Consider the following 24309-nt stretch of genomic DNA (forward strand, 5'->3'; position numbering starts at 1 on the left):
CAAAAGGTGTTAAAAAGAACAATTGACTCAAAACAAGATACAGGTGCATGTTTTTTATTGATCCTTACAAGATGACAGAATACAAAATTCCAGGCTGATCATTTCAGAAAATGACACATATCTACCAAAAGCCTGTAATTCCAACAACCAACTTTGAATCTGCTAAAGTTTTCAGCTTGCCATATGCATCAGACGTTCAGCCAGCGGCCATTAATTGGCCAGTTTTCCTACACCGAGGTTGTGTTTGGAGTCTCTCTAGAGTGAGTTCTCATGTGGGCCTTTAGACTTGTTGTCTGTGTAAAACTCTTTCCACATTGAGCACATACATGTGGACGCTCTCCAGTGTGACGTCTCATGTGGGCGTTAAGCTTACAATTCTGTCTAAACCTCTTTCCACACTGAACACATGTGTATTGGCGCTCTCCAGTGTGAATTCTCATGTGGTCACTAAGCACACAATTCTGTCTAAAACTTTTTCCACACTGAACACACATGTATGGGCGCTCTCCAGAGTGAATTTTCAAATGGGCATTAAGTGCACTTCTCTGTCTAAAACACTTCACACACTGAGGACATTCTGAGGACACACACACTGAGGACACACATGAGGACACATGATTCTCATGTGGTTATTAAGTGTACCATTCTCTCTAAAACTCTTTCCACACTGAGGACACGGGTATGGCCGCTCTCCGGTGTGAATTCTCATGTGGTTACTAAGCATACTAGTCTCTCTAAAACTCTTTTCACACTGAAGACATGGATGTAGACGCTCTTTAGTGTGAGTTCTTATGTGATTTCGAAACTGTTCTCTGTACGAGAACTGTTTTCCACACTGAGGGCAGGTGAACATCTTTTCTCCAGTGTGGACTCTTATGTGCAGATCAAAGTCTGTTTTCAAAGTCTGTTCCTCTTCACACTGAGGGCAAGTGAAAGATTTTCTTCTTCTTGTTCTTTGCCTTGTGTTTGAACAAGTATTTTTCATCTCCGAGCAATCAGAAGATATTTCTTCCATTTTGAAACGATGAGGTTTCTGATACTGATGTGTCTCCTCCAGTCCATTTAGTTCATCACTTACATCTTTCATTTCCAGCAGATCTAAAACAAAACAATAAAAAGTTATGTTTTCATGATATTTACTGATCTATAAAGGTCATTTTCTGACCAATAAATAATAAAATTGTAGATAAATGCTATACGTTGATACATTTTTCTATTCTAAACAACATCCAATAAATCTGTAAATTTATGTTTCTTCATTAATCGTTTATGGACACCAACCTGTTTGTTCCTCCGTATCTTCATTTTTCACACCGCATGGATCTAAATGACTCATCTCTTCAATCTCCTCTTTAACAATCTGCATTTTTCACAACACATGCACACAGAATTTGCTTTTACACCTTGTGTTAGTCCTACTTTTGGATGAAGCAGCCTCTTCAATTGCAGAATCATTTGTGGGAACAGATCTGCCAAAATCAATGAGAACTTTTGTAAATGATCACATTCAAGTCAATAATTAAAAAATGTGAAAATACGGTTTGATTGTAGTTAATCTACATTAGAGGTAAGTAATAAATAGGGCAGTAGGGCTAGGGATAGGTATCTTTAAGATTTTATCGCTAATGATACTGATATCAATATTGTTATCGATGCCACGCTCTATAAATTGATGCAAAATCACATGATGTGAAAAGATGTTAAACATTTTAGGTTTCTTTATTACAACTGAGCTTTAGAACTGCAGTTTACAAATGCTTCTGAGGAAACAGAAAATGCCATATCACCAAACATGTGATAGCATACCTATGTAAAATGTATTGGATAAAAGCGTCTGCCGAATGCATAATGTAAATGTAAATAATTCACTTTCTATTTCTCTACCTCAATAATAAGCCGCATGTTATCCATCGCGCTGCCGTCTTGTACTTTCTGGACCACCTGCTTGTCGATTTCTAAACAGAAGCACCTTCCTCACCCAATATAAACACTATAGGATATTTGTAGGCCTACTACACACCATTTTAATCGCATTAATTGTTTTTACAACTCCTGATAACTGTTTTGCTTTAATTGCTTAATTAAACAAGTAACATAAATTAACATGGGTACGTAAAAAAATACAGACCGGACACGGAGTATGCGTGGCCCGGCCGTGAGTCAAATCATACCACAACTGACGTAGATTTGTGGGGGTGTGGTAACACGAGGCGTTTCAGGCAAGTCTGGGTGAGCATTCTCTTTTAGATAGAATGCATCTTTTGTTCCGACACTTTCATTTTTGCAATTTTACACGTCTAATACATGCATGGGCAACGTATAATACACAGAAAAACACGTAATCGTGCCATTTGACCCCTTATAGGCACAATTTTTTGACCATGTTTAAATTACTTTGAAACAACAAGTACAAGTATTACCCTTTATGCTGTTTAGAAAAATGATCTTAACCTGAATATAGGGATCAATAAAATGAAGATTGAATTCCTTGCTATTGCCACCCCTCATTGTGCTCTTGTCCCCTTTGCAGAACCAGAGTATAAAACCCTGGACACGCAACTGCCTGGTTTGTCTTGTCTCAGGAGGTAATCGTCACGTCCCAACAACGTCCCAATTACGTCACTGGAACGTTATTTGGTACATCGCTGGAACAAAAACATAGTGTTATCTAGCAGCACGACAACATTTGTAGTCATTGCCAAAAATACATTATGTCGCTCAAAATTGTCGATTTTCCTTTTATTATAATAACTAATGATAAAGTCTGTAATTTCCGCATATAAAATGAAACATCTCGCGAAAAAGCCTTTCCTTCCTTCACAGCAGAGGTCCTAGTCGAGCTCTGATTTGAAAAACTTTTTTGATACAGTTTTGTTGAATGCTTCGCTATCTCTTTCCACGACGTCACGCAGATCAATCAATCAAAAGCGAAATAATGTTCTTCTCTTTTACATCCTGTGATGTCATAAATATTTTATGATATTTTTTCAAATATCTGCTTACCAAGACCAGCAAGAGTTAAAGAACTCTCCCGTTCTCTCAGGGATTCTTCCTCTTGTGCTTGTGTGGCGGAATGGGAACAAACTTGAAGTGTTTACCGCCCCCTGCTGTAACGGAGTGTAAAGAAAATTGACTCATTCCCACATGTTTTCAACTGTACAATGTCATCACATTTTCTGATAAAATATCGCTTTAATTTGTTTGATGTGGTTGTCAAGAATTTACTGTAGTAAAAATGTAGTTCATTTGTACCATGTCTTTAATTGTAAGAAGGTACGAGAGTAGAGCTCGTGATTTAGGAATACATGTAAACTGAAGGGTGTTGTTAGGCAATTGGAAACTATAGTTTATGATAAGACTAGTTCTAGAATATAAAATAACAACGAATAACATTTTTTTTCTAAATTGTTGCTGTCACATCACACATTTATGTTCAACCCTTGTTGTTAATAGTTGACTTATTTTGTTTTCATTTAACGATTTACAATTTCCACAAGGGTTTTGCTTATGTCTGTCACTGAATATCCATCGGTTATATCTATCCATCCGTTTATATATTGTTGCCTAAATGCAAAATGTTTGCAGTTTTATTTTTCATGCAAGCTACATCATAGTGGTAAATTACAGAAATAACATTGCTGATGAAAAAATAAATCAAAAACTGCATATGTTACTCTGAGTGTTGGATTAAGGTCTTTGCTTAGTCTGACAACTGTTGTGTGTGTCAAACTTGATCCGGTTAGTAGAGTTTCTCCACACATATGTGACTTGTCTTCAGGAACCCCACTCTTCACAATATGAATACTTGAAAGGTTTTTCTCCAGTATGGATTATCCGGCGCTGGTTCACTGACTCTAATAGGCATACATCACTCAAAGAAGACATAGACTTCTCTATTTCCATATTCAAACAATACAAAAAAAATAAAGAAGACTTTTATTTAAGAAAGCCTTACCATCTGCATAATTTCCCCATAAGGAAATGTAAATTATGCATTCTGACAAAGACAGAGAACATTCACTTTAACAATATTTGCAAACATTGTCTGAGGACTGATCCAGGGGCTCCACTTTTAGACTCTTAAAAACTGGACTTAGTAAGTCTCCAACCTTTAACCAGATCTGTGATATTTTATGAAGCTTAACGTTTTTATCTACATTTAGCGTTACATTTACATTTTACATTTAGACATTTGGCAGACACTTTTATCCAAAGCGACTTACATTGCTTTTATCCTATACATTTTACATAGGTATTTGCAATCCCCTGGGATCGAACCCACAACCTTGCTCTTACCACTGAGCTACAGGAAAGCATTGGAATTATTGATCAGCATGTAAACATTTGTGATCCTGTGAAAACCCAGGCTAAAGTATCATAACCTAATGAATTATCATTTGCTTGGATTTCACAAGCAGGGTCACATTGAAAAACGTTCCAAGTGGGAATTCAAAGATAGAAGTAGTTCTGGTATGAATGGCATGGAAAGGCTTATTTATTAAGTAACTTTGTTTTCGGTTTATGATAGGGAATTCCAATCCTGCCAAAATTTAAAATAAATTAATAAAAAAAAGTTATGCATTAAGTTATCTAAAACAGCTAAAATAAATAAATACTTACAGAAATTAATTTTCTAAAAATATAACAATGAATGAAATTTGTTAATTTATTTATTTGTACATATTTGTATTTATTTTATGCATTTATGTTAATATACATTTATTTCAGCCTTTTGACTTTTATTTATTTCGACATTTCTGTGTCCATATGGTAATGAGGGGGCGTGTCTTGCTTCCGACATAGCAGTCGAGGACAGGTTGCTGCTGTAGGCCACAGGCAAACTAAGGCCATAGTAACATCTTGTGCTTTGACGAGGTGATATGCAAGAGATGAGTGTTATATAGTATATTACAGCATTTTCTATAGTAATACTGTATTAGTGCAGTTGACTATTTCCATCAGCAGATCGTTTATGTCATCTTGTGCTCCATTATCGTCAAAGATATTAATATTAACAAGATTTGCCATTACAAGGAATCGGGAGGAATGCAACGCTCAATGTGGCCACTCTAGTGAAGGAAGTCCCACCTCCCAGTGAAACGAGCCAATCGTCAATCAGTATTGAATGTCCATTTTCTGGGGCGGGGCTCTCGTGAGGCGCTTGCCAGTAGATGAAGCCATCTCGAAAAAGGTGATTTGTAGCGCAATCTAAGCTCATCAAATCCAAGTAATGGTACAGTTCATTACAGGTTTAATTATTGATTGATGCGGTTTAATTGTGATTTGTGCCACCCAGCCAAAAAATATCTGCCTTCCCTCATGCAAGGACTGTTGACTCGCTACTAACTGCACAGAGCCATTAAAAACATGGCCGCCAAGTGGCACGGCGTCCGTAAACAGTTAAAGTCCCAGTAAAATAAATAATGACAATTCTTATTTTTTCATGAAATATTGCAGCGTTTAAGGTAAATAGCTTATCGTTTTCTTTTAAAATTCATGTACCTACTCAATATCCATATCAACTGACGTAAATTAGACGGCTTGGTCATAGCATTCGTTGACTCCACTTTAACTGTCAATCTGCTGCCAATTTCGTTTCAAAATCAATGCATCAGCTGTTTTTACACATCCAATGAATTCGCAGTGAAAGGAAAAAGGTCTTTGGCTCCTCCAATGTTTATTTTCTTTCAGTAAACCTTTTCATCCAATAAAAGTTCTTCCTAAAGGCACAATCTTTTTGAATGTTTTTTGTTATCATGCCTTCTTTCTTTTTCGATCAGATGTGTATGGTTGCTCTCAAGTGTGAATTCTCATGTGGATCCAAAAATCACTTTGGTTTGCGAAACGTTTCCCACATTGAACACATGGTATGGACACCCTCTAGTGTGAATTCTCATGGGGTCATAAATCTTCTTTCTAAAACTCTTTCCACATTAAACACATGTGTGCTCTCCGGAGTGAATTTTCATGTGTTCATTAAGCGCACCACTTTGTCTAAAACCGTTTCCACAATGAGGACACGTGTACGGACGCTCTCCAGTGTGAATTCTCATGTGTACGATAAGCGCACTACTCCTTCGAAAGCTCTTTCCACACTGAGGACAGGGGTATGGCCGCTCTCCGGTGTGAATTCTCATGTGGTTTTTAAGTGCATCACCGTGTTTAAAACTCTTTCCACACTGAAGACACGGGTACGGACGCTCTTCAGAGTGAATTTTCATGTGGACATGAAGCGGTCCCCTCTGTTTAAAGCTCTTTCCACACTGAACACACGTGTACGGGCGCTCTTCAGAGTGAATTTTCACGTGGTCATTAAGCATACTGCTCTGTTTAAAACTCTTTCCACACTGAGGACACGTGTACGAGCGCTCTTCAGAGTGAATTTTTATGTGGTCATTCAGCATATTTCTCCGTCTAAAACTCCTTCCACACTGAACACACGTGTACGGGCGCTCTTCAGAGTGAATTTTCATGTGTTCATTGAGCGCACCATTCTCACGAAAACTCTTTCCACACTGAACACACGTGTGCGGGCACTCTCCAGTGTGAATTTTAATGTGGTCATTCAGCATATTTCTCCGTCTAAAAGTCTTTCCACATTCAACACACGCGTACGGCCGCTCTCCAGAATGAATTCTTATGTGTTCACTGAGCGCACCACTCTGTCTGAAACTCTTTCCACACTGAGGACATGGGAACGGGCGCTCTCCAGTGTGAACTCTCATGTGGTTTTTAAGTGCATCACTTTGTATAAAACTCTTTCCACACTGAGGACACGGGAATGGGCGCTTTCCTGAGTGAATTTTCATGTGGACATGAAGCGGACCACTCTGCTTGAAGCTCTTTCCACACTGAACACACGTGTACGGCCGCTCTTCAGAGTGAATTTTCCTGTGGTTTTTAAGCATCCTACTCAGTTTAAAACTCTTTCCACACTGAACACACGTGTACGGACGCTCTTCGGAGTGAATTTTCATGTGTACATGAAGCGGCCCCCTCTGTTTAAAACCTTTTCCACACTGAACACACGTGTACGGGCGCTCTTCGGAATGAATTTTCATGTGGACATGAAGCGGTCCCCTCTGTTTGAAGCTCTTTCCACACTGAACACACGTGTACGGGCGCTCTTCAGAGTGAATTTTCACGTGGTCATTAAGCAGACTTCTCTGTTTGAATCTCTTTCCACACTGAAGACATGGGTGTAGGCGTCCTCCTTTAATGTGAGTTCTTATGTGACGCGCGAGATGTCCTTTGTACAAGAAATGTTCTCCACACTGAGGGCAGGTGAAAATCTTTTCTCCAGTGTGGACTCTTATGTGCAGCTCAAAGTCTGTTTTCAAAGCAAATCCCTCTTCACACTGAGGGCATGTGAACATCTTTTCTCCATTATGGATTCTTACATGCAAATCAAAGTCACTTTTCAATGCAAAAACATCTTCACAATGAGGGCAAGTAAAAGATGTTCTTGCTTTCGTCCTTTGCTCTGTCTTTGTCATCTGCGAGCAATCAGAAGATATTTCTTCCATTTTGAAATTATGATCTTTCTGATACTGATGTGTCTCCTCCAGTCCCTTCAGTTCATCACTTTCATCTTTCAGCCCCACCAGGTCTAAAATGAAACAAGAAAAACATGTAAGTTTATGTGATTTTTTATTGCAATACAAAGATCTTTTCTGTTATTCTCTAACCATTAAATGGGTCAATGACGTGACATTTATTTTTTGTGTCCAAATTCATTATTTTCCTAAAAAGAATTTGAATAAATACATGTCATATATCAAATGGATCTACAATATGTCTTTTATAAGAAACACTTTTCATTTTATTGAAATTCAATAGATTTTTTGAGTTTTGGTGTTTGAAAGACCAAAAATGTCAGGTGGTGCGACCGTCCGAACATACAAACAGAGAACAAAACTGAGAAATAAATGTTAATTTTCTCAATAAAATTCTTAATAAAATATTTTGGCATGATTTTATGTTAAATTTCTTATATATGAGGGGAAAAATACTCAGTGCTAAATACATTAAATGTATATTATTTTAAATTAATATATGGTCGCACCACCTGACATTTTCTTATTTGCCATTGACACAAATATAAAAATACTAGTGGTGGGCCGTTAACGGCTAGACTCTTATCGCGCGATAAAAAAAATGTCGCCGTTAATCTATTCTCAAAGTTGGGTTGGGAGCTGGCTCTATACTACGCAAGCTATGATGACTTTCACCTTGATATTTTAGCGCGGATGTATACCAGCTTAACTGCACTGTACGGGGCGAGAACGAGATTTTTCAACTCGCGTCATTCGCGGAAGCAGAAGCCGCCTCATCATCTCATAACCAGGGCTTCATTCGCGCGATTCGCGCAACAAGTAGGTCTATTGGCTCTTTGCATTAACATATAAATCACTCGCGCTTGACGTGCCATTCGCGTTTGGTCTGAACACAACATAACGTTACTGTGAAATTACCGCATCAAACGTGACGTGCTAACATGGATGCAGCTATGAAGCCGCCGGGTTTGCTTCAGGGAATATTAATTTTAATTGGTTTAAAAAAAACACTTTCTCTCAACAGGTAGTGGTCTAGCTTTAGTTGAAACCAGTAACTTTGTATTGAGATCTAATGTATTATGGCTCCTGTATGACATATCGCTTGTTGCTCCCTCACTCTTTGTAAGTCGCTTTGGATAAAAGCGTCTGCTAAATGACTAAATGTAAATGTACTGTAGGAGCTCTTCCAGTCTCAAGTACCACCTAAACGCAAATCATCCCTTAGCTAATGCGGAAGTAAACACAAGTTCATCTTATTGAACATAACTTATTTTCATCACCAATTATCATAGTAGAACAGCTTTCTCAAGCAGTTTGTGATGCATTTTGGAAACAGGAGATGAGCCCCTGGTCTAATGCGCCACCTGGCTTGAGAAACCCGTTCTCAAAGACTTACTTTTAGTCATTATTTGGGTAGCACACATATTCTGAATGCCTTCGGCACAATTCAAATGAGCCATTTTAATCTAGATTAATCTTGGAATTAATCTAGATTAAAAAAATTAATCTATGCCCACCACTAAAAAATACACAATTTTACACAAATGCTAAACGTATAGTTAGGTCCATAAATATTTGGACAGAAGGACAATTTTTGCAAATGTATCCGAGTTACAGTTTTATTTTGGATTTTCCCTTACAATAAGACAAATGTGATCACATGTGAAATGTTTGTTTTGTAACATTTTTGTGTGAACACCATGTGAATTCCAATGTGAAAACTGTGGGATGACATGCTTATGTTACACAAGACATCCCATGGGTTTTTACATGTTATCCTAAGTGTTTCACCTAGGGATTTCGCATGGGATTCACACAAAAATGTTCCAAAAACACACATTGCACGTGTGTTTTTTGCGCATGTTAAACACATGTTGAAATTCATGTGTCTTTTCTGAAAGGGTTGTCTTAAAGTGCACACTCTCAGCTTTATTTAGAGTGTATTCACACATCCATATTAGCTGAAGGCTTTAGGAATTACAGCTCTTTCATATGAAGATCCCCTTTTTTCAAGGGACCAAAAGTAATTGGACAGTTGAATCAAAAGCTGTTTTATTCACAGGTATGGGCTTTTCTTTTAATCATTTTTTCATAAATGAAACGCGTTGAAAGTCTGGAGTATATTCTACGTGTGGTGTTTGCATTCGGAAGCTGTTGCTGTGAACCCACATCATGAGGTTCAGGGAGATATCCATGGAAGTGAAACAGACCATAGTTGGATTTCAAAAACACAACAAAACCATCAGAAAGAACATTAGGGGCCCTATTGTACACCCGGCGCAAGCCCCAGGCTCATTTTCCCATTGTTTAAATAACAGATGCATTTGCGCTCATTTGTGCGCCCATGGGCTTGTTGGTCTAAAAAAGAGGTGTGCTCAGGCGCATTGTTGGCTTTTTGCTATTTTGAGGAACTGAAAAAAGACTGCGTCATAGACCACCTCAAACCTGACTGGCCACTGAACATGTAATTTGAGCAAAACATCACTTGTTGAACTCCTCAGTTTAATCTGTGTATTTTTAAAGTCAGTGTGTTTTATAATGTATCATACTTTAGAATTGTTCAGCCAAATGGAGTACCTGCTCGGCCAAAGGTACTCAAAGGTACAAATGTTACTGTCCAAGTGCAAACCTTGCATTTATTTTGAAATGTTATTTTTTTATGCTATCCCATGTATGTATTGTAAAGGAAGATTTTGTACCTCTGGATTTCGTCCTTTGTTTATTAAATGAGCCTTTTATCAAAACACTCACAGCGCTTCGCTAGTTGTTGAAACGTTTCGGCTCTCGAACCATTTGTTAATTCTGTAACTGCTGGTTGTTACAAGTAAACTATTTTTAGAGTGTAAACCTTTTTTGCATATTTGTAAACGATTATTTTTAAAAAACTTGCATATTTTGGAAATTACAGTGATCATGTATCCATACTTTCAGCCATTAAAACCCTTATAATTTTACATATTACCTAATGACTGGGGGGAAAAAACACTTTTAATGAGAACCAAAGCTTTAATGAAAAATAAAAAAATTTCTATTAATAATAATAAACAAATCAATTTTAAACTGGTCCTCTTCTTCCTCCTCGGGTTCGCAGGCGGGAAGCACCACTGCTTGACGGGCGACGGGAGGGTCCTGGAGTAGAAAAGCGGACCGTGGACATGGATCGGGTGGACAGAGAAGATCTCGGGAATGGAGGAGTTACTGCAGGAGATGTTGCAGGTGTAATACGCTCAACTGATTCAGCGAGCCTTTCCATACTGTCTGCGATGCGTCCGAGGGGCAGCAGCAGCATTTCCAAGCGGCTCAAGCGGGTGTTCACGCGACGCAAACTGTGATGTAGTCTACCCAGTTCCCTCTCCAGCATATTGAAGCCGGTCTGCTGGAGTGTCAGGAATGGGTGGTCTTCGTGGCTGACATTCTCACGTCGTGCTCTGGGTCGCCTCGCCCCTTCCCTAAACCTAGATGGTTGTTCCTCAGTTTCTTCTCCATCCGAAACTACCCCCTCATCCTGCCTACTGGGTCCAGCCACACAATCTTCCGCCAGTGGAGCTGCGTGAAATTTCATGTGCATATATTTGATGACTGTTGATACATACAATTTTACATGCCTGAATTTTTTATACAAATTATTTTTTACTATTATCATTGCATTACCTACGACGCCCACCTCTAAGCCCCCAGACCCCTCAATGCTTTCAGCACTGAGGGTAGATGTGGCGATGTGTTCAACTGGCGTTAAATTGTTTAATGTTTATCTACCAGAAATTGAGTCGCCAGTATGTTTGCAGAAACACCCTGTTATTATACAAATCCATCTATTCTTCTTTTTGTAATCTCCTTTAAACCACAAAAGAGGCTGTTGGGGATCCTCTAACACTCTGATGTCACATTGTTTACGCCTGCCCATGACCGCACACAGACTCCGCCTAATGAACACGTAGTTCCCACCTTCCACCAGAGACAAGATGTTTGCCATTTTCAGGTAAGAGCAGTGACAAAAAATGTCTAAGAAACAACTAATGTGTGCTGTTGTTGGATGTAAAATGGAACACAAAAGGAGGCCGAGGTGATGCCGTGAACTCTGCGTCCGGGGAAGAAACACTTTTTTCATATCGACAAACCAACATTCTCTGGTTCGTATCTCCGGTACAGAAAGACTTGCAGAAACAAGCCAGGACTCTTTGGAAAGGTCTCTGCCAGGGCATTCGAACGACGCTGACCTTGAGTCAATACGACACCTAGGTCGGGAGCCCTAGCTCCCGGTGGCCTGAGAGGTTGAAAAATCAAAGCTCCGGAACCAGGCTCCGGCCGGTAGCCTTCCGCCAAATGTATCTCCAGCTCCCAGGTTCTTGGCAAGTCAATGCGGGTCAGTATAGCATGGGTTTCGCCAATAAAAATGTTGCTGCTAAGGGTGGCCCAACCAGTTATTAGGTTTAGGGGGTTTCACACAGGTCCATGCATAGTTTTGGATATTGTTTTCCCTTATTTATAAAAACAAAAATGTACTTGTGTTATCTTTGACTAATATTAAAATTGGTTTGATTCCCTGAAACATTGAAGTGTGACGAACATGCAAAAAAATACGAAATCAGGAAGGGGGCCAACATTTTTTCACACCACTGTGTGTGTATATATATATATATATATATATAAACTCAGCAAAAAAAGAAACGTCCCTTTTTCAGGACTGTGTATTTCAACAATAATGTTGTAAAAATCCAAATAACTTTACAGATCTTCAATGTAAAGGGTTTAAACAATGTTTTCCATGCATGTTCAATAAAGAGGACACTAAAGAGACTTGTCTACCGACTGTGAAAAACACCCAAAGAAAGATGCCCAGGGTCCCTGCTCATCTGCGTGAACTTGCATTAGGCATGCTGCAGGGAGGCATGAGGACTGCTGATGTGGCTAGGGCAATAAATTGCCATGTCCGAACTGTGAGACGCCTAAGACAGCGCTACAGGGAGACAGGAAGGACAGCTGATCATCCTCGCAGTGGAAGACCACGTTTAACAACACCTGCACAGGATCGGTACATCCGAATATCACATCTTCGTGACAGGTACAGGATGGCCACAACAACTGCCCGAGTCACACCAGGAACACACAATCCCTCCATCAGTGCTCAGACTGTCCGCAATAGGCTGAGAGAGGCTGGACTGAGGGCTTGTAGACCTGTTGTAAGGCAGGTCCTTACCAGACATCACCAGCAACAACGCTGCCTATGGGCACAAACCCACCTTCGCTGGACCAGACAGGAGTGGCAAAAATTGCTCTTCACTGATGAGTCACGGTTTTGTCTCACCAGGGGTAATGAGACAATGAAGACATCCTCCTCCCTCATGTAGCACCCTTTATGCATGCTCATCCGGACATGATCCTCCAGCAGGACAATGCCACCAGCCATACTGCTCGTTCTGTGAGTGAGTTTCTGCATGACATTAATGTCAGTGTTCTGCCATGGCCAGCGAAGAGCCCGGATCTCAATCCCATTGAGCACGTCTGGGACCTGTTGGATCCCAGGGTGAGGGCTAGGGCCATTCCCCCCAGAAATGTCCAGGAACTTGCAAGTGCCTTGGTGGAAGAGTGGGGTAACATCTCACAGCAAGAACTGACAAATCTGGTCCAGTCCATGAGGAGGAGAAGCACTGCAGTACTTCAAGCAGCTGGTGGCCACACCAGATACTGACTGGTACTTTTGATTTTGAGCCTACCTTCATTCAGGGACCATTATTCTATTTCTGTTAGTCACATGTCTGTGAAACATTTTTAGTTTATGTCTTATGGTGTTGACTCTTTTAGTGTTCATTAAAATATTTACACATATTAAGTTTACTGAAAGTAAAAACAGTTGAAAGTCAGAGGACGTTTCATTTTTTGCTGAGTTTATATATATATATGTATATAAAATTATACAATTTGCTATAATCTAGTTATTTATATCTATGGTTTTGAATCTGCGCACTCTAGCGGCGGAATCTACATAATATGCCTTTAACTGTAAAGGGGATGTTACACGTGCAATTTCTGCCAATCTCATATCATCTTAAGCACCTATAGAGTAGTTTTGCAAACAAAGAAATCCTGCAGGAACCAAAACAACTAGACTTTCAGAGAGCAATCCTCCAAAGATGATGGTGCTGCTGCCTCAGAATGCAATGCTTCATATAACATAGATTCACATGAACCATATGCAACTTAAATAATATATATAAATATATAAATTAGGGATGCACCGATACTACTTTTTCCTTGCCGATACCGATCCTGATCCGATCCGATACTAGCACTGTTTTTCTTGATCAAAGTAGAGTTGCATATTTTATCTTTTATTGCCAGAGGTGGATATTTCTTAAGCATGTTTACTTTCATTTTGAAATATCTGTACTTTATCAAAGTACTTTGGACAAAAAATACTTCCCTACAGTATGAAACACATCATACTTACTCCACTACAGTCCATAAATAAATGTTGTTTTTAAACTTTTAATCCATGAGTACAGACAAATCAAAAAATTTCCTTTACTTAAGTATTTTTACTTTTAAAAGTAAAGTACGATTTTTTAAATGTAATTAAGTGCTTCATTAACCTTAAAAAACATGCAAAATAAAAATGTGGTCTCATAAAGCACAGATACATACAAAATGTTTAACAAATAATCTCTGTTTATTACACAAAACTATCACAGTATAAAAGTCTCTAAACTAGCTCATGCACATCCTGGACACATAATGATGCGCTTAATACACCCGCTTCACTCGCGATGCATCCCGGACACTTAATGATGCGTCCTAGTGATGATCCTAATGTCGCGGGGATCTTTGCTTCCAAAGCTCAAAACAGAGTTATTGTGTATGAATGAAGCATAACATTGACCGCTTCCAGTGCTTGAATCTAATAACGTTACTCTCGGCGAGTACCGTCTCCGGCAAAATGCATTTTAAACAAAACCACAGTCTATTATCTAGTGATTATGAAGAATATTGAAAACTTTGGAACGAGTAACGTCCTGACTGTTCCCGGACACACGCATGCTGCTGGATGGAGATTGACAGATGACCGCGCCAGCGGAGGTCAGAGTTTTTTAATTATGCTATATTGGTTTATACCTCGCATAAAGCTATCGAAATACATGACATCGAATACAGTGCATAACAACGTTTATGGTCATTTCCTGATAGTTAGTCCTTTTTGAAGCTTTAGAGTCACATCCACAGGTATCGCAACGGATCGGATTGAAGGGAACCCGTCAGTCCGATACCCGATCCAGCAAAAAAGACCCGTATCGGCCCCAATTCCGATCCAAAGTATCGGATCGGTGCATCCCTAATATAAATATAACAAAATCTCAATATGAAAGAAAGAAATAAAGAAATAAAGAGCAGAAAGTATTTTTTCATAAACGTTATCACCACTTACAACTATGCAGAGCAACAAACCACGAGCACAAAATACATCATCGCTTTATCCCTGCATTACTGTTGATTCACCATAAGTTTGTGTTGTTTACCTAATGCACGTACACACCGATTGCCAACAAAACACAGACATTTGACTCAGTTTATCTTACTGCGCTTCATGACCGGCATCTTTTAGCGCTAGGACAGATTCACATATCTGTTTCAAACGATCTGCGAATCCGAGGTCATATCCAGCATGTATATATGGAGTGAACAAATAAATACGTTTGAACTTTCCGAACGCAGCACAAACCTTTCGCTGGTTGACACGTGGGCGTGCTCTCTCTCTCGCTGGTTGAGAATTGTCCAATAAAGGACGAAGAAACGTTGTGACGTAACATAATTTCATGATCACGCGTAGTAATCAACTTGACCCATTGGAGCATGTGAAGTCAGCACATTTAACCTGGTAAAGAAGTCAGAATGCACGAAACACTGTTGCACCACCCCTTTAATGGAAAATCAATTACACCAACCTGTTTGTTCCTCGGTATCTTCATTTTTCAATTTGCATGGGTCTGAATCGCTCATGTCTTCACTGTCTTCTTTAACAATCTCCATTTTTGCACACAGAATTTGTTAGTGTTTGTTAGTCCTACTTTTGGATGAACTAGCCTCTTCAACTGTAAAATAATGTGAAGGAACAGATGTGCTGAAATCAATAAATACATTTATTAATTTTCACATAACCACCTTTAACAATACAGTTTGATTTCAGTTAATATACGTACAACGTTCTTTTTGTCTTTTCCCATCTCTATATATTACTTCTCTATTAAGATATTAATGCTTTACACAAAAAAAAAAACATATAAACCTGCAAGTTCCAAAACAACAATACTATCACAGAGCAATCCTGCAAATATAATGGTGCTGCTGCCCCAGCATGCAATGCTTCATATAACATAGATTCACGTGATCCATATGTAACTGGAATTATATATATATACATTTTGCAACAAAATCTTCATATGAAAGAAAGAAATAAAGAGTAGAAAGTATTCTTTCATAAACGGTAACAGCACCACTTAATTAACCACAATGCATTGCGTTAGCATTTAATTTACCGACGTTAACGGACACAACAAAAGTATTCTTGTGAATTTAACTTACCGTTTTGCTATTTAACAAAATATTCAACGTTACACGTCATAGTTTCTATAAACAGCACTCGTGTTTGAATGCCCACGCACGGTATGAACACTTCTCAAAGAACACTCACACTGACGTCATACAGTTGCCTGTCAATCAAACGTGTACGTATTGATTTATCCCTCATAAATTGTCATAAGTTTATCTTATTTCGAAAATTACAACTTACAGTCTGCTGCTATGGCGTTCACTTCTTCTTTTGGTTTTATGGCGGGTTGGCGAACCAACCGAAGACGTACATACCGCCCCCTACTGTAATGGAGGGTTTCTCCCGTACACCCCAAGTCAAATGTTCTATATAACATACTTTATGTTTGATGTTCTCGTAAACCCATTAAAAACTAAGACTGAGTCACAACATTTTATTGCTTTATCAGTTCATACGTCATAAAGGTAATGCCATTAAAGTTACTCTCATCTCTGCTTAATGCAGATTTAACTTCCATCTGTTACTCCCACATACTGTCAAAATTCAAACTCTGCAACATTAAACACTGCTCCTGTCCTTCCAGTATTTTTATTTTTAACATATTCGAAGAAATTAATAATACATATTTTTATACATTATGTGTATAGCCAATGAATTAGTAAATTAGTTAAGATGTGGTGGGTGGTGAAACTAAACTGATGTTAGCTGCTAATTTAAAATAAAACTAGAGATTATAAATAATTTACTTTTAGTAGTATAAGATGCTAATATGAAAATACAATAACTAGAACTCTTTTCTGCGAGTTCCAAAGATTAAAGTTCAGAACATGACATGTCACCTCTATTGACCTATCGGTAAGGCCCGCCCCCCTTTAGTTTCTGTTGCGAAAAATTATGAGACAGTTATGCAATGCAGTGAGGGAAAGACCTCCTTTGCTGTCGTATCCATCCCTTGCAGGATTCATTGCCTCCAGGACATCTGCTCATATGACCGGAGATCAAGCACCTAATCTCCAAGCAGAGAATAACTCCTCAAGTGAGTTTAGAAAAGGAGAGTATGGGAGGAATTCCATTAGCATGTGAGGCTGTGCTGCAAAACATTCATTCAAATGACGAGAGTGATGGAAGGCGACATAGTAGCAAATGATGACATCTTTTATTAAAAATTGTGACAATGATGATAAACGGTTTCACTGTGAAGAGCTTCTGCACTCAGTGGAGATCATTCCACACCATCAATAAAGTGTAGTTTTTGTTACACTTGGGCATTGTTAGTATTCATATATTCACAATATATGCTAACTAATTATTTACAGTTTTCTTTTAGGGGAGTTGCTGCTTCACTGAATCTCTGTGCTTTGCAAATCAGTGCATGATAAAGACAGGACACATGTCAGACGTATGATGTGTAACTGTGTGCTCATGTTGATCAAAGTCTGAACCATTTAAAAAAAAAAACGAACAATCAAACATATTATTTAAGTCTGATCACATTCTTTGTTCTAGCTGCTTCAGAACATTCTCCTTGATGTCCATCATATGAGTTTGTTCTTTATCTCTCCAGGTTTTAAACACATGAATATTATCACCATTGACACTCCCTCACATATGAAAAAAGTCATTATATTGTTTTATGTCAACGATCATTTAATTATCAATTTGTCTGTTGCTATTTTATTATAACTATTTTATTTAACTTAGTTCTTTATTAAATTAACTTTAAAGCAGAAAATGTAGGTGGCCATTGACCATGTAATAATGTTTTGTGACCAGACAGACGCCAGACTTTAGGAGCTCAGAGACTACAGGATGATACAGAATATGAGATCAGAATATTATACAAATTTAAATAATTATAAATAAGATGTTTTTAAGTGCTTAACAGATGTCACCGTTGATGTCACAGTCTTCAAAAAGAAAAAGGCACAGATGATCTTTACTGAATGAAGTTCAGTAAAAAGATCGTTTTCGTTGAGGCTCAATACTGTAAAACATTGAGGAGAAACATCAGATATGATATTAATATTCACTCATCTCAGTCATTATCAACATCAATACAAGAAGTGCTACCACACCAACATTAACACAAGTGTGAATACAAAACATTTCAGTCACTTGTCCGCTGTAAATAAATCTATTTAAAAATGTCTCGCAACAAAGGTAATAAAGTAACTTGAACAAAGATTTAGGGTATAGGTATATTATAGGTATTTTTAGAATATACTGCATAAGACTAGTCCTAAAATGTTCCTAATAAAGATTATTTTGTTGACTGGATTCTTAAAGCAACAGTTACAAACTCTCGTGTTTATTTGTGTTCACCACAACAAAGAAATGTTTACAGGTTTTATAACAACTGGTCACCCAAAAATGAAAATGATTTAATCATTTACACCTTGGGCCCTATCTTGCACCCACCGCAATTGACTTTGTACACCGACGCATGTGTCATTCCTATTTTGCACCCGCGCAAAGCACTCTTTTCCCTCCACAGAAGCACGTCGCTAAACTAGTGAATGAACTTGCGCTCCCTGGGCGGTTCAGCGCAAAAAATCGGTGCGGTGCAAACAATCCCTGGTGCTATTTTGCTGTTCCATAAACAATTGCGCCACTGACCAGAAAAAACCCTAGTCTAAAGTCAGTGGCGCGTTGTTCATTATGCTATTTTAAGGGCGCATGCTTGACCATAATGTATAGCGTGCACAACGCGCATACACTTTGCTCATGTAATCTACACAGATGCAACAGTTATTTTTGCAAATCATAAATTGTTACACTAAAAAAATATTAACACATGAGATGACGGAAATCATTGTGGTGTGCCACGAAGATGTGAAAAAATAGGCATAAATCCACCTCACAAATTATTCAGGCAAATTGTAGTAATTAAGGATCAGACCTGTTTGCCCAATAGTGGCAAGACATATATGTATATAAGGACATCTGACAAATTGGTTTGTCCGTCAAGAACCAGGAAAAAAAATCGACTGAAAAACTGAGAAACTGAAAAAAAAGACTGTGAAATCACCTTTACCATAATGTAAGTACATTAAAAACCTTAGTCTTTAACTTACCAGTTAATTTGAGCTTGCTCATATTTTTTTCTTTTGCACAGTGAGATGGAGTATGCCTTGGGACAACGAATTAGACGCCGGAGGGAGAGGGTATACTGGCCCAGACAGACCTATCTCTCCCTCAGTGAGGAGGAATGGATAAGAAAGCTATGCCTGACCCGACAGGCTGTGACAGACATCTGACATCTCCTGGCAGATGAGTTGGGGACTGATGCACAATGTCCCTATGCCTTCCCCGTGGCAGTAAAGGTTACAGCGGCATTGCATTTCTATGCATCTGGGTCGTTCCAGCACCCCCTTAGCTCCATTGGAGGCATTTTACAATCTGCCATAAGTTCGGCTATACATGTAGTTACATCTGGTCTAGTCTTACAGGCTGGGGAATACATCAAATTCCCCGTCACACCTGACAACCAGGAAAGAGCAAAGCAGACATTTTGTGTGATGTATGGGTTCCCTGGTGTCCTAGGTATCATAGACTGCACCCATGTGCAGCTACATGCCCCATCAGAAAACGCACTTGTATACATCAACCACAAGGGAACCTATTCAATCAACATACAAGTCATTTGCGATGCTTATAGTAAAATCACCCACGTCTTTGCGAATTATCCTGGCTCGAGCCACGACTCATTCATACTGGCAAACTCTACCATTCCTGCCATCTTCGAGGGGAATCCCCCGTTGGATGGGTGGCTGTTAGGGGACAACGGGTATCCGTTAAAGACATGGCTGATGACACCATATTTGATGCCAGCAACAATTTGTGAAATGCAGTTTAATAGAAAACACACACAAACACGCTGTGTAATTGAACGAACGTTCGGCATACTGAAAATGCGCTTCAGGTGTTTGGATAAAGAGGCACTTTACAGTACAGTCCTCAAAAGGTCACAGCATTCTTTGTGGCGTGTTGTGTTTTACACAACATTTCCATAAATCAAGGTTGTGTTGTTGACATAGATGAGGAAATATTAGAGGACTTAAGGAGACGTGATGGTGAACTGCATGTGCCGATGCCACTTAACCCAAATGCCCCAGCAGCAGCACGGGAGAGGAGAGCTTATTTGACAGAAGAACTGCTGCATCGTCTATAGTGAGGTAAGCAAATTTATCTCGGTCTAATGTTATACTACATTGCAAAAATATAACCATAATCGTGATTCAGAGAGAACGAGTCAAAATCATTCAAAAGTATTTATTTGTGAAATTTATTTGTATTTTGTCAAAAAGAAAAATCAATAGCAAACAGTAATTGATAAAAAAAAAATACAAATGGAAAATGAGGTTAAAAATATTTAAACAGAAAAAGTTCATTTCTTTTTCCCTCCTCTGGTAGTTTTGCGACGCGCGCCACGGCGGGATTGGACACCTGAGGGTCCGGGAATGGCATTGCGTGATGTGCGCCTGGTGGAACGGGTGGATGGAGATGGAGTGGGGGAAGGAGGAAGAGGCACAACAGGAGGTGGTGGTGCGCTTGAAGGGCCACGCTCCATGGCTGCAGCAATCCTCTCCAGGCTTGAGGAGATGCGCCCGAGAGGCCGCAGCAACATCGCCATCCTGTCAAGACGGCCATTCACACTTTGCCGCATCCCAGACAGCTACCGCTCCAGCATTTCAAATCCGGTTTGCTGGAGCTGCAGGAAGGGGTGGTCCTCCGGTCTAGCAATGCTGCCACGGCGTGTAGTGGGTCTGGACCTTGATGGTTGCGCTGTTCCCTCCTCAGATGGCCCGTGCGCACGGCTCACGAGGCCAGGGTCTTCCTGCGAAGCTGTTACATTGTTTTTCTTTATTGTGTGGCTGCGTTAAATGTTTTTCATGTAAATAACGATTAAAACATTTTCATAAGAAACCTTGTATATGAATTTGTGTACCTTGGGGTTGGACTGCTTTCAGCGGTGAGGGTGGACGCAGCGATGTCCTCTGCTGGCGTCAGGTCCTGAGTAGAGGCAGATCCACCTCCCGTTACACGGCGTGCCCGATTGATGCTGGCAAGCTTGGACTTTACCCGTCTTCTGATGTCATTGTAGCGCTTGCGGCACTGGTGCGACGTCCTGGGGATGCCAGCTGATGAAACAATTTTGGCTATTTCCTCCCACGCCTGTTTAACCGACGCTATTTTGGGTGGGTTTCTCCCATCCCCATACAACACAACTTCTCTGTCTTTCACTGCTCTTACAAGAACATCAGTCTCCTCGGCTGTGAACCGCTCCTGGCGTGCGCCTGGTAAATACGCCATAATAATAGCAATCCATAATGGAACTTGCGCACCTGCTTTTAAAGGGAATGTTGGATGACGCTCTGATTGGTTTATTTCACGTTACGCCCAAACCACACCTATGAATAATGAAGCTACTTCAGACCAACCCATTTTAGATTTGCGCAAGGCGCAAGAGCCATTTATCCTGCCGGGAAAATAGCAGCAGTGCCGAGACCCGCCCACAAAGTTACTTGCGCTTCGCGCTTTGACACTTGCGTTTCAGATCGTTAAAATAAGGGCCCCTTGTGTCATTCCAAACCTGTTTGACTTTCTTCTCACAAAAGATATTTTGAAAAAACGTTTGTCCCCATTTTCTTTTCATTGATATTGTATCCATACAATATAAGTATATGACTACCAACGGTTTTCAGTGTTTTGCATAAGAAAGTAATGTTGGGTGGACTTGATTTTCTTAGTTGAGTAAACTCAGACATGTAGGCTCCTAATATTCATTCGAAAATTGGATTCATTTAACATTGTGTGTGTGTTAAAATACATGTGACTTCATTGAGAAAATAGAGTTATGAAAACCTCAGGTCCCAAAGTTGAGTAAACTTTGTGACACTGTCACAGCAAAGCCTGCAGGATAGTTAGGGAGAAGCAGTTTGTTACAGCTTAAGAATCAACTGAAACTTGTAAGTATAATTGATTAATAGTGTCTTATTTAGTCTAACGCAGTTTCGTTTCCATTGTGTGCGTCCGCTGAGTCACGTGCTGTTAGTTTGCCTTTTTTTCACATGTTATTGGGAGATATTGGAAGGAGTGTCCTGCTGAATTCAATTGCGTGATTTAATTGGATATATACGTGCGATTAACCACAGCGTGCAGCCCTCATCGCTTGAAGACCGAAGAGAGTAAAGACCATCGACTCTGTGCAAATCCATCTAACAAGGACACCGACAAGGCACTTGAGTATTAATATTTTGCACTTCGACTATTGCACTTTATTTATTATCTTTATTCTCTTTTCTTTATTTGTCTTGTACATTTCTTCATTTTTCAATATGTGTTTTCAAATCCCTACTGTCATTACAACTCGTAAATCACTGGTAACATGTAGAAGGCCACGCATGGCTAATGCTAATAATCTGCGCACTCTTTCAGAATCCAAAACTACCTCTATTACATTTCCCATTGGTTTATGGAACTGGCAATCTGCTGTAAACAAGGCAGATTTCATCACAGCAATTGCCAAACATTCTGGTCTTTCTCTTTTAGCACTTACTGAAACCTGGATCAAACCAGAGGACAATGCCACACCGGCTGCCCTCTCCAATAATTACACTTTCTCCCACAGCCCACGCATATCAGGGAGGGGTGGAGGAACCGGTCTACTTTTTCCTAACGACTGGAAATTCAAACACCCGGTACCCTCATACAACAACATCGCCTTTGAGTCTCATGCTGTCACTGTCATCAGCCCTGTTAAACACATGCTGTAGTTTGTTAATATATATGTATGTGCATGCTTCTGTTTGCGCACGGCTTTAAACAAATCTGAATATGGTCGGGAAATGTTAAAAGACTGTCAGTTCAGATGCCTTTCTCCACTCACGTGCCTGCGCAGTAGTCAGTCAGTGTGTATTGAGGATGATGGAGCACACATGGCACATCGCAGACAGGCACAGCACAGTCAGAGAACCAAAGATGTGAAGCCACCCTATTCCAGTTGTTTTTGTCTTGGTGTGCAGTAAGTAATGATAAAACATTAAGCTCCATCACCTCTGATTTACAGCTAACTATCCAAAAGATAAAAGCATCTGTATGTGAGTATATGAGCAAGTTGTCTTGCTGTAACTCATGAGCTGCCAAGTAATAAATTAGCTCAAGTTTAGCTTACGCAGCTTTACTCAAATCTGGCTCGTGTGATCCACTTTCCTGACAAACAACATAACTCTAACAAAACTGCTGAACTCTAAAAAAGCGCTGCGCAGATTCATTGTGACAAGCAGGGGCGTAGCAAGCTTTTCAAAAGTGCGGGGGATGGATGTGTCTGTTTGTTAACAATGAAAACGTTGAATGTAATGACAGAACGGTACAAAAGGTATAACATACAAGATATAAAAAGCTTCCCGTTTAGATGTGTGATACTAGTAAAGTATAAAAACACATTTGGAACACACAGAAAATAAGTCAAAACTCTGTAGTGAAAATACACAACAGTAGACTTGCTAATGAATCATAAATACTTTAATTATCCCAGGGGAGAAAGACAGTGGAAAGCTTGATAGTGACATTGGTCTGACAGGACTGTGACCGCTAAAGTTTGCTTACTTGCACCTTGAAAATAGATATTAAAAAAACGCCCACAAAAAGCGTTTTCTTTGGTGGTATAAATAATGTAACAATTTTCTGATTTTAAACATTAAAATAATATACACTCTTCGTTCATAGTTCTTCAACAGATACAATCAAATATAATAGGTAAGTATCCACAAAAGTATTCAGCTAAACAAAAAAAGCAATGTTCAAAATATCAAAATCAATAAACCCATAAATAAACTGCTTAACAAGGACAATTTGTCCCTCCTCCTCGTCAATTCCCTGCCTTCTTCATCACAGTTACTTTATACATTGCATGCCACATAAATAACCGAATTTAGCTATTTCTGAACAATATCCCAATTTGCAATTAGCATTAGTCTAAAACCTAAATATAATTCAGAAATCACTCGACATATCAACAAACATAAACAGAACATCTCCCCAAACACATATCAAGGTTATTTAAAAACCTCAAAAGCATAAACACTCATTCAAAGTCGCTGGAAAAGGAAGACGTAAATAACCATAACCGTTCCCGCCTCCTCAGCACGAGCTAACCGATAAATCTAACACACCAAGAGAGGCGGGACTTAAGGCAGAACAGCCAATCAT

General features: G+C 39.3%; 3 protein-coding genes across 10 annotated transcripts; all 3 read right to left on the reverse strand.

Moving 5' to 3' along the window:
- Positions 1-38: 38 nt before the first annotated feature.
- LOC130417519 (gastrula zinc finger protein XlCGF9.1-like) lies at positions 39-3060 on the reverse strand. Of its 3 annotated transcripts, XM_056743121.1 has the most exons (4): positions 3004-3060; positions 2452-2645; positions 1282-1469; positions 39-1098 (listed from the first exon to the last, which is right to left on the reverse strand). In XM_056743121.1, exons 3-4 carry the CDS (start codon positions 1364-1366, stop codon positions 560-562), a joined length of 624 nt encoding a protein of 207 aa, XP_056599099.1. In that variant the 5' UTR covers positions 1367-1469; positions 2452-2645; positions 3004-3060; the 3' UTR covers positions 39-559. The 3 variants fall into 3 exon arrangements, with proteins under 3 accessions (XP_056599099.1, XP_056599100.1, XP_056599101.1); XM_056743122.1 differs by lacking the exon at positions 2452-2645 and having other exon boundaries at positions 3004-3040; XM_056743123.1 differs by lacking the exons at positions 2452-2645; positions 3004-3060 and adding an exon at positions 1885-2445.
- Positions 3061-3924: 864 nt separating this feature from the next.
- Positions 3925-16383, reverse strand: LOC130417511 (gastrula zinc finger protein XlCGF57.1-like). 5 transcript variants are annotated; one of them, XM_056743110.1, is made up of 4 exons: positions 16339-16366; positions 16131-16258; positions 15494-15640; positions 3925-7609 (listed from the first exon to the last, which is right to left on the reverse strand). In XM_056743110.1, the coding sequence occupies exons 3-4, from the start codon at positions 15576-15578 to the stop codon at positions 5934-5936; spliced, it is 1761 nt and encodes a 586-aa protein (XP_056599088.1). In that variant the 5' UTR covers positions 15579-15640; positions 16131-16258; positions 16339-16366; the 3' UTR covers positions 3925-5933. The 5 variants fall into 5 exon arrangements, with proteins under 5 accessions (XP_056599088.1, XP_056599086.1, XP_056599087.1 ...); XM_056743108.1 differs by having other exon boundaries at positions 15494-15669; XM_056743109.1 differs by lacking the exon at positions 16131-16258 and having other exon boundaries at positions 15494-15669; positions 16339-16383.
- Positions 16384-20470: 4087 nt separating this feature from the next.
- On the reverse strand, positions 20471-21813 carry LOC130417520 (myb/SANT-like DNA-binding domain-containing protein 4). 2 transcript variants are annotated; one of them, XM_056743125.1, is made up of 2 exons: positions 21047-21813; positions 20471-20935 (listed from the first exon to the last, which is right to left on the reverse strand). In XM_056743125.1, exons 1-2 carry the CDS (start codon positions 21409-21411, stop codon positions 20917-20919), a joined length of 384 nt encoding a protein of 127 aa, XP_056599103.1. In that variant the 5' UTR covers positions 21412-21813; the 3' UTR covers positions 20471-20916. The 2 variants fall into 2 exon arrangements, with proteins under 2 accessions (XP_056599103.1, XP_056599102.1); XM_056743124.1 differs by having other exon boundaries at positions 20471-20943.
- Positions 21814-24309: the final 2496 nt, after the last annotated feature.

This window comes from Triplophysa dalaica, chromosome 3, assembly GCF_015846415.1.
Source record: "Triplophysa dalaica isolate WHDGS20190420 chromosome 3, ASM1584641v1, whole genome shotgun sequence".
NCBI lineage: Eukaryota > Metazoa > Chordata > Actinopteri > Cypriniformes > Nemacheilidae > Triplophysa > Triplophysa dalaica.